We start from the raw sequence: 12042 nt of genomic DNA, 5'->3' as shown, positions 1-12042 counted from the left end.
GTACCAAGTATTACCTGGCTCCTTGGGGATTCCTTCCTTAAATTAAGGTTGCACCAAAAAAAAAAAAAAAAAAAAAAAAAGAGGGTTCCAATTTTTGCTTCTTTTGATTTCTAATATTTCTACTCCTATAAGCAGTTTTTAGGTTTCGGTATTTAGAAATGGCATCTGTGCCCTTTTGATGTCACTTGGCTCCTAAACTTCAGCTTCTGTTGCAAAGTGAACAATAAAGTCAAGCCTTGCTCGGGTGCTTTACAAGCACTTCACGTGCACTATTGTGTTTCATCCTCCCAACAATCATTATGAGCCCATTTTACAGACGGGGAAATCGAGGTCCAGGGGCTGAGGAGCTTCAGCAAACTCATGGGGCCGTGAGCATGACTCAGAATTTGAAACTGGCTTTTTGGCTCCAGAGTTAAGACCCAGCCAATCAATGAGTTTCGTTGCTTAACGTCTGCTAAGGGCCTCCATGAGTTACACTTTGAACCAGTCAGAGGGTCTACCGATTCTGGCCCAATCACTTTTTCTTTAGAAAGTGGACCTTTTCCCGCTGGTATGTACAGAGCAGGACGGTCTCACCATACCTACTGTTTAAGAGGATTCGGGTCTTGGAGTCTCTCTGATGGGTTCGAGAGTGATGGACTCAGCCCAGATACCAAGAGAGCAGTCAAGATGCTGAGCAGCGTGGTGACTACTCTGCGCTTACAGCACCACACAGATGTTTCCAATTTCACATAATCAGATCATATATTTGAAGCGACTAACAATCACGACCTTCTTTAATAACTGAGAGGCTTGGCGCTGGCTGGGCATTAAGGCCATTTTCCTCAAGGATTTGTGAGGACCCCTGACAGGTATCATAAGGGGGACAGGCACACAGATTCCTGCATCCGAGCCTCTCAGTTAAACCAAAAAAGCAGAGATGATTCATCCAGCCCTGGACCCCATCAGACAGCAGAGACCATCTTGCGATCCATCCCTCCACTCAGGCCTAGAAACAAAGAGAGGCAACTTGAAAAAACATCCACAGACAATTTCCCCAAACGTTTGATTGTATAAATAATTTATTTCTGTTCACAGGATCATATATGCATATAAAAGGGAATGGGAACCCAAAGAGGAAGATGATCAGGACAGAGAATTACAGCAGTAGAAACGGAAACAAACCAGGAGACATAGTCCCAACACCATGACAGAGATTTTGTGAAGAGAATCGTTCGGAAACAAAACTGGCCTCCCTGTGTCTGTGAGAAAACATTTCAAAAGCTCGTGTGGGGAGGCCAACTTCCTCTATATGTGGAGCCCATTCATTCTCCCAAGAGCAGGAGGCATAATAAATCAGCGGCTGCGTTGGAGGGGACTCTCCGGGTGACCGCTCCAAGGTGATTTAGCCTGTGTTTCCTCCATTTGGTCAGAGACGAAATGGGCTATTATTTGGGCAAACACTACAGAAATCAACTGAGACTCAACTATTGGTTGCTACACCACAGAGCTCTACTGCACAATTACTAACAGTTGACTGCACCCTTAAGTACTGATAATGCAAAAAACAAAGTCATTTCGCATCATTGGTAAAGCATGAGAGGATCTGAACAGTGATCTTGAACCAAAGTATTGTCAGCACGAGAAGGTTACAGTATTTGGCATCTGCAATGTCACAAAATAAATATATTATTCTCTCAATAGTGTGGAACTACCAAAATGTCAAAGTGCTTAAGAAATTGTTGCATGTGAAGAAAATAAAGAAAGATGGATTTTTTTTTTTTAATAATTCTATACAGAATCTTCAGATGATGGGACCAGCCCATTTAGAAATCAGTGACTATGCTGTCGATATGTAAACTGAAATCTTGCAGGCTTTTCAACACTGCTCAGCTATATTTTCTCTATTGAGTTTCTACAAAAAGACCAGCATTGGAGGGGTACCAAATACACGGACAAAAGAGAAAAGGAAGATGGCCTGCTAGGTTTCTTCTTTTAAAATATTTCATAGGAGAATTGGGTTTCAAGCAGGAAGCCGGGACTTCTACCTCTGGTTCTTAAATTAACTTTCTGAGTGCAGTGGAAAATAGGCATGGATTTATAACTTGAATACCTCACATGCTCACACACATGATCATACTCAATATCTAAAGGCCTCCTTCGCAAAGAAATTTATCATAGTGGGGGGAAAAAAACATAATTCCACCTGTAAACACGGATTCAAAGAGGAAATCAAAATCACACAGGAAGCGTTAAGTTTCTTGTTTGATACTGTGTTTCAGGGTAAATGACAGCTTCTGCACACCAAGACCCAGTCCTGATTATAAAGGATTTTTTAAATTACATTATTAAAAATAGGTATGTCTTCTTCTTTCACTTTATCTGTTTCCAAAGCCTCTTTCAAGTAAACGTGAGGAGCCTGAGGACAGGTGACCATTACGTCACAGGCTTTCCTTTATCTCAAGCACTCACTGTGTCTGCATTTGCTCTGCAACCAGTTTCCACAAGAAGGAATTAGGAAGGCCCTCCTTGTGCTTTTCCCTCGCCTTTAAATCCATGCCATGAGGTCGGCTTTTGCAACAAGGTGGGCTTTTATTTGTTGGTGCATGACATCAAATACTCTAGCGAGACATTTGTAATGAAAATACTGAAACCAGATAGGCCACAATGAACCAATTAGAAATCTGAACATGTCACCACTTGCAGTGTAAAGGGATCTAAAAGGGCAAAGCAAAGTCTTTTTTTCCTAAACTGAGTTATTTCTAAGGTGAGTATTCATTCGTAGCAGATTTAAAAAAAAAAAAAAAAGATGTCTGAAAACCATAACCCATCATCAAGCGGTTAGGATGACAAGAGACACCCCTTGCCAAAACCCGCCTGTCATTCAGCACACATCTGCAGCTGGTGTGCTCACACAGGCCAAACAGTAGGCTAAGAGAATTTAAGATTCCACACATATGGGGCTAGAAATGTATGCCGATTACAGTGCAGAGGGAGGTCCCTGCATCTACACACACACCGCATCCAGCATTGATGTCGAGAGGCTTACCCTTTAAACACCTTTAACTATTCTGCAAACAGAAAATGCATCATTGGCCACCACCTCCAACAGTTTTTTGTTTTTGTTTTGTTTTTTTCTAATTTTTTTTTTTATTGGTCTCTTTGTGTGATAATGACCTACACATGGACAGAGTCCAAACCATCTGGAAGATGTCTGATTCCAGGCTGAAAAGCAGTTCTCAACATAACTGGTCTTCTGAAGCTACCACAAAGCACCAGGAAAGGGGCATTCTTCGCGGGCATTCCCCAGAGGAGGCCAGCGCAGCGCCCCGTGCCTTCCGGCTGCCCTACTGTTCCAGGCAGTCCTCTGATGGCCCAAACCAGCACCTCGTTTGGGCCCAGGGCAGGACAGATGAATCTTCACAGGGGCCTGCCCTGTGACATAAAATTGTCCAGCTTTCACAGCTCAAGGAGAGGCTGTCCCCCCCAGCACCTCCCACTGCCACCATGCCCCCAGACGGGTACTCCCGGGGTTCTGGGAACCGCATACCTCAGGAAATTCACAGGTGCGATCCCCAGTGCGGGCAGGGAAGCCTGAACTTCTGGCCCTGATGGAGTAGGAAGAAATCGCTTTTGTCTCTGACATCTGAGCCTTCCAACCTGGGCCAGGAGGGCATACGGCGGGACCTGCACGTCCACTCCCCAGTGGGGCCCCCAACCCTTCAGCAGCTCTGGCGTTCAGACAAAAGGTCCCCTGAGCTAGGGGTGACGGCAGGTCGAGCTCAGGTTGGCAAGTCTGCCTACATACCCAGGTCGAGTCACTAGTCCTGCATTCCGCTTTAAAAAGTCGAAGCGTCGCTTTGGTTCGCTGTCTTTGTTCGCGGGCGCGGGTTCTCGATCGGCCATCCAGCCTTTCATTCATTCATTCCTGACTCGCTCGCTCGTCCCCCACCGACTCGGAACGCTGCCGCGCGCATTACCGCTTCTTCTTCTGCTTGAGGGACTTCCTGCGTTTCAGGATCATCTCATAGAGCTTGTCCATGCCCTCGGTGAGGCCCTCGCCGATGATGGCGCACGCCGGCTGGACGTGGTAGGTGGTGGCCGGGATGAGCTCGTGCAGCGCCAGCTGCTTCTCGATCTCGGCCACGGGCAGCGACTTGGGCAGGTCCTGCTTGTTGGCGATGACGAGCAGCGGCGTGCCCTGGTTCTCGGCGAACTTGGTCACCTTGTGCAGCTCCGTCTTGGCCTCCTCCAGCCGGTCCACGTCCACCGAGTCCACCACGTAGATGATGCCGTCCGTGCAGCGGCTGTAGGACTTCCACAGCGGCCGCAGCTTCTCCTGGCCGCCCACGTCCCAGAAGTGGCAGCTGATGCCCTTGGCCGTGCCGTTGCTCAGCTTGATCTTCTCCGTGTTGAAGCCGATGGTGGGCACCGTGTTCACGAACTCGTTGAACTTGAGCCGGTAGAGCACCGTGGTCTTGCCGGCCGAGTCCAAACCCAGCATGACGATGTGCAGGGACTGGAAGGCCGAGATGTTGGAAGAGATGTTGCCCATGGCTCCTCGCTGCGGCGCCGGCCACTGCGGCTGCGGCGGGAGGGCGCCGCCCCCCGAGCAGTTACGGGCCCGACGCGGTTGGGCGCACCTGGGCCCCGCCTGCCGCCCTCGGCCGCCGGCACCGGCCGAGCCTCGGCGTCCCCGGGGCGCACGGCTCGGCGCGCTCAGACGCCGCGGCCCCCGCGCCCGCGCCGGCCAGGCATCGCTTCTCTCGGCGGGCTTTTGTCTCCCGTGAAGCCGCCTCCGCTGCCGCGGCGCGAGATGCTCGCGCCCGGCGCCCTCCCCCGGCCCCGGCTCGCTCTGCGCCTTTTCGGGCCGCGCCCCCGCGCTCCCGCCGCTGCCCGGGCTCTCCGCGGCTGACGGCTTGGGGCTCCGGGTGCCAGGCCCTCGCCTCTGCCTGGGCGGTGCCGCCGCGGGGCTGCTCCCGCTCCCGGGGTGCGCCTCGGAGGCGCAGGCGGGGCGTGGGCTTCCCCGGCTGTTGCTGCCGGCGCGGCCGCCTCGCTGTCCCCGCCGTCCCCTCGCCGCCGCCGCCGCCGCCAGCCTGCAGCGGCGGGAGGGCGCCCGGCTCCGCCCCTCGCGGGCCCCGCCCCGCCCCAATGGCCCCGCCCCTCCCGCGGCCCTGGGTGGGGCGTGGACCTCCCCTCGCGGCCGGCCGCTTTCGCGCCCTTCGGAGCTTTCGAAATCGCTGCCGGCGTCCCCTCCCGCGCAGCGCCCAGACAATGGGCCCCGGAGCAGGCTCTTCCTCCTCGGCCCACTGACGCATCTTGTAAAAATAGCTCCCGGCTCCCGGAACTCCCCGCCCCCCCCCCCCCCCGATCCCAGGCCAGCGGGACTGCAGCCATGGGCGGTGTAGCCGGCCTCGGGGAGCGGGTCCGGGGATCTAGGCTCCGTGGGCTTCGGCGCGGCTCGGAGTCCAGGGCAAGGCGGGCCGGGGCAGCTCTGCCCGAGGGGCTGGGGAGCGTCCGGGGCGGGGGTGAGAGTGCCCCGCCGGAGAGAGAGGGCGGTGGGTCAGGTTCCCCGACCCCCAAGAGAGGGGAAAGGAGGGCGCTGTCCGCAGTGAGCCAGCCCGGGCGCGTTTCCACTCTCGCGCCCTGTGCGGTGCCCAGGACCCTGGCCCTTCGCGATGCCCTGGCTCGCTTCCCTGCCAGAGCTCCAAGGGGCTCCACCGGGCCACCGCCGCACTTAGGGCGCAGGCCTGTGCCCGGGTGCCCCGGAGGCCTAGCTTTTCCTGCCTGGTGGCAGCGATGCACACATCCAAACCTCGGCTTAAGGAGACCCTGTTTGCCCCAGATAGCTCCGACGACTCACCAGTCCCAGACAGCCCCTTTAGCTGCCTTATTTGTGTTTCCACCGACTCTGCTGACATGCCAGGTCAAGTGTTAGCATCTCGGGAGAGCACCCTCTACCACCCTACTTTGAGACCTGAGAATCACCTGCCCACAGGTAAACCACTCCTCCTGCACTAGGCCCTGCAGACGCACTTGGGCCTGAAACAAAACGTGTCAGGAGCTTGGAGTCGGTGGCACCGTAGGTAACGAACACCAGTGCCCAGTCCCCGGTTTCCATCTCCCCTCACTCCAATTCAGTGGTCTTATTCTGGTTTGTAAACACACGACCAAGGCTCATCCTCTCCAGGTACCAAGGAGACTGCGCGTGCATTTCAGATGCACACAGATCTGGGGCAGAGCTGCTCTGGAAGAGTAGCAGCAGAGGCAGAATGCACGGTGGCTTCTTCCCAACTCCAGCTTATGAGGCAGAGAGATGAAAATGGGGTCTGGGGGGCTGGAAATGAAAATGATAATGAGTAAAACCCAAAATAGAAATACTTTCCTTTACCACCTTCGTTTCACAAGCTATGATAAAATAGGCAGTTTTGTTGGCATTGAACCATGTGAAAAGACCACATGTAGATGGCAGGACCAGCCATCCCTCCTTTGGAACCCCCGTGGTGACAGCAGTTTCCCAGACTGGGTCCAGGGCTGGAAAAGGCCTTGTGGATCATTCTGTCCAAGCTGCCAGATGAGGAGACCAAGGCCCGGGCGCTTGACTTTGCCAAGGCGGAACCTACATGCACACTGCCTTCTCGAAGCCCAGTGCCAAGGGCTGAGGGCCTGCGTGCTCTCTCTCACTCCACACCCCACCCACACACTGTTTTAATTTAATGGGGAATGAAGTTGTAAGCAACCTGAATTCAGCTGTGAAAGAAATTCAACTCAAATTGAGTTGGACAAAAATGGAAATATATTCACTGACGTAATGGAAAAGTTCATGATTACGATGCTGTTCAGGCGTGGCCAGAAGCCATGGAGCTCAAAAGAAACCTTTAGACCAGGTCTCTCTCCATCTCTCTTCTGTTTTCCTACTAGCAGCCCTGGGCTCACATCCTTGGTGTAGATCCTAGAAAGAAAAAGGTGCATCTCTTTCCCAAGAACTGGGACAAAAGCCCGAAGGACACATCTCTCTGGCCTGTCCGGCCCAGCCCTGCATCAAGTACTACTGTCCAGAGGGATGGAACACACTGATGGATGGGGCCCAGGGGCTAAACCTGGGGAGGGGTGGTTCCCAAAGAAAAAACAGGCATCTGTTCCCTAAAGGGCTAATGGGGGTGAGTAAGCAAAAATAACAGATGTCGGTGTAATTTAGAATGATTTCATTTCAGTTATTGGGAACCCTGGGAAGACAGGATTTTGTGTTTTTGGAGTGATTTTTCTGGCTCTCTTCAAGGCCTGTCCCATAGATGGCCACCTGCTCATGAGACTGTTTCTTCTCTCCTTCCTCTGTGCTAGACAGAACCTAGGCTGGGTGCCAGCCCGAGATGGGCCTTAGATTAGTAACCTGGGACCTGGGCATCTGGAAAAAGACAGACCAGACTGGAACCCTCTTGATCTGGCTCCCACAGACGATCTTACTGTAGGATGCCTTTCTCTTATTTGCATCTATCCCCTGTCAGGTCTTGCTTTTATTTTAAGGATGGTAGGAGGGCAATATTTTAGTAAAACCTGCGATGTGTTGCCCTGGTGCTGAACTAATTCCTGCCGGCTGGGGTTTTGACTGCAGCACCACACTTTGCACCCCCTGTGATGGGGTTTAGTAATAAAGGGCTGTCTGTTGTCCAGTAGCAAAAGCAGATTAATAGACATTAATGGAGCCTTCGAGAACAGGGCCATTAAACAGCAACTCACCATAATCGAATAGCAAACCGTGCTACAGTCTAATTTCACTCACCAGGTGACGAGTTGAATTTACAGTGGATAATATAACTTCTAACGTGTAAAAATGTCATTTAGCTGAGTCACCTTTCCTTCCAGTATGAATTTCAATTGAGAACCCCCGGAATTATGAAAAGGAAAGTAATGTTTACCAAGACGTCAGAAATGCAAGGCCCACTTCGAGCCATGAACAGAAGTGTCACCGCTAACGGTCTGGGCTGTGTGGACAGACTGGATGGGGGGCTATACGTTTCCCACCACATTCTAGCCACGTGGCAATACCTAGGTTACCATTTCATGAGCTCCCCATCTCTAAAATGTATCTAACACAGGTGGAGGTTGTGAAGATGAAACGAAATAATACACGTCAAGTGTTTGGCGCGGTGCCTGGCACACACTAAGTGCCCTATAGAGGTTACCTGTGATACCTGCAAAACAACAACAACAACGAAAAAAAAAACAGTTTTATAACGGACACAGTCGTTTGAGTCTCAACGGTCGCCCAATCGGCAAGTATTCCATGGAGTGGAAAATACTGGCTGCAGTGTGCCACTTTCTTCATTTTAATTAATCGGAATAAGACATTTCTCAAAGAATAACATGTACCGGTGTCTTGCCTGAGATGAATTTCACGTCCAGCAACAGCGTTATTTCCTGTCCCTTTTCTGCATCGAGATGACTCTACACCCAGAAAAGAACTCAGTTCAAGTAAACAGAATGCGGTCACTTTGCAGTGATCTTGAAATTGTATCCTAAAATGTTCTTTTTTTTTCCTTGAAGGGCTTAGAAATCAAGTGTGCCACCAATCAAAATAACTTTTGAGTGGATCCAGCAAAGAGAGCAATATATTCCGTTGTTACTATCTTTGCTTTAGGAAGGTTGATGACATAAGATGCAAAGTTGAGTGTGGATAAGGATATCTCAGAACACGGGTGTGTGTGTGTCCACAGGCACGGAGTGTGTGTGATTATTTTCTGATGGGATCCTTGGGTTCAGGTCCACTGTCCCCTGTGCTTAGCTATTATAATACAGGAGTGCCCTCTACTGAGCTTCTTGTGTACGAGATGAGAGCCTCCACAGAGGCAAATTTGCCTAGTGCCTAGTAAAAGTTCCATCCATATGTATTGAACGAATGAATGGATGAGAGACTCCCTAACCTGGTTCTCTGTCTGGAGCTATGGGACTAGATCTTTTAGAGCCCCACTTGTTAAACTGAGAAAGTGCTTCTCTTCGGGGCTCAGAGCCTGGGGGCGTCGATGTTCAGATGCAGTCTTGGTTCTTGTTTCCAGTGCAGACTAGGAGGGGTTATTTGCCAGGAGAGGGGACCAGGAGTCTGGCAGAATATGCAGGGATGTTACCAGGAAAGCTGTTCAAAGAATCACAAATTAATGGAAGAGAGAGGAAATCAGCATGCGGGAAACCCAGCTGAGATAAGAGATTGGAAGAAATCAATGTTTGCATCTAATTCAGAGGGCGGGCAGCCATAATGGGAGAGGAGACCAGAAGTTGAGAATAAAGGAGGTCAATTAGGCAGAGAAAGGACAAGGCTTGAAACTGCGGAAGCCAGGTGGTCCGGGATGGAAGTCCTCTGGTGGGAGTGTTTCCTTAACGAAGCTCCCCACCTACTCTCCCAGAGTCCTAGGGAGGGCCGGACACAGGAAGAGTCATCACTGGACAAGTGCCCACCTCAGGGGACACAGGGAAGGGACGAAAAGACACTGGTTCCCAGGGGAGTTTTGTGGGCAGGGCAGTAGATTTTGGTGGAGATAAGTATGCAGCTGTGATGCTTGCAGGCTTGTCCTTCATTCAAGGGGTCCGAAGCCTGGAAATAAAAAGGATCCGCTCTTAATTTATCCCTCCCCGCCTTTCCCCTTTGGTAACCGTAAGTTTGTTTTCCGTGTCTGTGAGTCTGTTTCTGTTTTGTAAATAAATCCGTTGTATTCGTTTTTAGCTTCCACATGGAAGTGATATCATATAATAGTTGCCTTTTTCTGACTTCCCTCAGTAGGATAAATGCAAAAGAATCTGAAGAAATATATATGCATAAGTGAATCACTTTGCTGAATACCTGAAACTAACACAATATTGTAAATTAACTATACTTCAATTTAAAAAATCTATTACTATATTGTCCATTCAAGTTCGTGGTTTTCATGAAAAACCAACAAAAAAATCACAGTTCAGACTGCCCTGTTTCTGACTTTTGTGACGCAGCAAGGCTGAAACAACTCAGGTTCTCATTTTTCCAACAACCACTACTAAGAGAATTTAGTGGTTATTGATGGTTTTTTCCCCATTCCAGCCCTCATTATTAATGGTCGATCTCTATTATATGCCTGGGACAGGTATGAAAATTTAGAAGTCATTATCTTTCCTGTCAATGTTATTTTCAGATAAGATTCTTATATAAGATCGTTTTAAATCGCTCCTTAAAACTTAAATTTCATCTCTTAAGTGAACTTTTATCAAGGACATTAAGACCTGACACGGAACTCAGGGCTGTCAAAATGACAGAAAATGCTCACTTTAGTGCCAGTCCTTCCAGCTGAAGGGGAAGAAAAAGCTTGGTATGCAAAAGTTATTTCTGATTCCTTTAATAATTCAGACACCGTAATTAAATTTCGACTCTAATAGCTACCGTGAAGGAAAAAAAAGGGGTGTGTGTGTGTGTAACGATAACTCCCGGTGATTGGTGTTCCGCACCACGAACCAAAAAGTATTTGATGGAAACTTGGATTCCTTTGCTTTCCCTTCCCCCTCCTCCCCAGGTGAAGTGAGATGCCTATTATTTTCATTTAATTAAAACCTAGTCGGCTGGACCCGAGGGAGATGGAAACAATTGTGCTTCTGTGCCTCTATCAAGCCCCGTCGGCTCTCTGAACCGTGGTGGAGGAGGGCCAGGTGTGACGCCAACGCTCCCATTGTCTGCTGTGTGGTCACTCAGGATGACTCTTCCCTTCGAATACAAGGCTCCTTGTGGAACTGTCCTCTGTGAATGTGGCACAAACATCGGGATAGGGTTCTTTGGTTCCTGGCTGCTTCTGTTAGAGACCTAGCCGCTCAAGGTGATTATTTCCTCCTTCTGAGTTACACTGTGCTTATGTAACCTAATCCTTTGCTTCACCCATCATAGAGAATCCCTTTTACTTTCTTGCCCCTGCCCTCTGCAATCTCCTAAATCCTCTTTCCTAAGGTCCTCGGTGACCAAAGGAAAAATGCAAGGTCTTCGGGTTCCTTGCTTACCTGGCCTCTCAGTGGATTCTGCCGATTGCCCCATCCTTCTTAACACTTTTCTCTAAGAAAACCAGCTGGCCTGGCTAACTGGCAGTACTTCCCGCCCCACACGCTGCTCTAAAGACGCAGGACTGATTTGTGCTGATAAGCGTCTGGAATGGAGGTGCATCCTCCATCAGGACCTCCAAACAGGAGGCTACAGAGCCACGTTTCCCTCCCGGCTCTGATCATGCCCTAGACTTGTCCGCATCAGTCGTCAGTCTACAGAAGGCTAGTGGCCCCCAATGGTTGGTTTTGGACCTTCTCATCCTCTTGTCTCTGGGTAGTTAATCGCATCTACGTCTCATGATTTCTCAGTCTCCATCACTGCCAAAAGCCAGAAACTCCCAACATAGAGTATTAAACTCAAAGCTCTGTCTATATAGGTCTCCACCAGGCTTATCGCGCAAGTGCATCCAGCCAGCAGTAGATCGCAGACAGACTCCTCTTTCCCTTCTGTCTGCTCACTCCCTACATCGAGTCAACCAGAGTCCAGATAATCCTATTCTGAAATAGCTCTTGGAGTTAAAACTATGAGCCTTTTAAAATCACTTTTATTGTTTTTTTCTTCCATTCAAGACAAGTGCCTTTATTCATGTCTTTGATTAATGTGGTACTTACGTCTATTTTTGCACATGGAAAGGAGCAAACTTCATCCAGTCACGTGCTCTGTCTACTCTGCTTGCATCCCTGGGGAAGAGGGTAGCTAATCTGATTGCCCAGAGCCTAATACTTCATTGGGTTACATCTCACTACCCATCAGTAGAGGGAAGTTGAGGCACTGTTTGTCTGTTCAGGAGTTGAGGCACTGTTTGTCTCCACCAGTCACAGGGTAGGTAAGCTCTGTGGGAATGGCCTTCTTATATTCAGAGGTAGAGAAGGCAAGCCTCACTTGCATCCTTGGCCTAAGCTGCTTTCTCCAATCTAGCTTTTACCACAGAGTTAGCAAAAGATGAGAGATTGGTCACCAATGTTTTCCCAGCTTAATAACGCAACGCTACCTGGTCCATACAGGGAGGTGATAAG

At 49.9% G+C, this 12042-nt stretch overlaps 1 protein-coding gene across 1 annotated transcript; it reads right to left on the bottom strand.

The window, feature by feature from the left end:
- Positions 1–1043: 1043 nt before the first annotated feature.
- ARL4C (ADP ribosylation factor like GTPase 4C) lies at positions 1044–5092 on the bottom strand. The gene has a single exon (XM_067740156.1). The coding sequence runs from the start codon at positions 4532–4534 to the stop codon at positions 3956–3958; it is 579 nt and encodes a 192-aa protein (XP_067596257.1). The 5' UTR covers positions 4535–5092; the 3' UTR covers positions 1044–3955.
- Positions 5093–12042: the final 6950 nt, after the last annotated feature.

The sequence above is a fragment of the Pseudorca crassidens genome, chromosome 6 (genome assembly GCF_039906515.1).
Source record: "Pseudorca crassidens isolate mPseCra1 chromosome 6, mPseCra1.hap1, whole genome shotgun sequence".
NCBI classification, from domain to species: domain Eukaryota; kingdom Metazoa; phylum Chordata; class Mammalia; order Artiodactyla; family Delphinidae; genus Pseudorca; species Pseudorca crassidens.
Note: the sequence above shows the minus strand (reverse complement) of the source record. Positions and strands in the feature narration are given on the sequence as shown.

Coding starts and splice junctions, on each gene's coding strand:
- ARL4C (XM_067740156.1), bottom strand. CDS start 4,534: ATGGGCAACATCTCTTCCAACATCTCGGCCTTCCAGTCCCTGCACATC.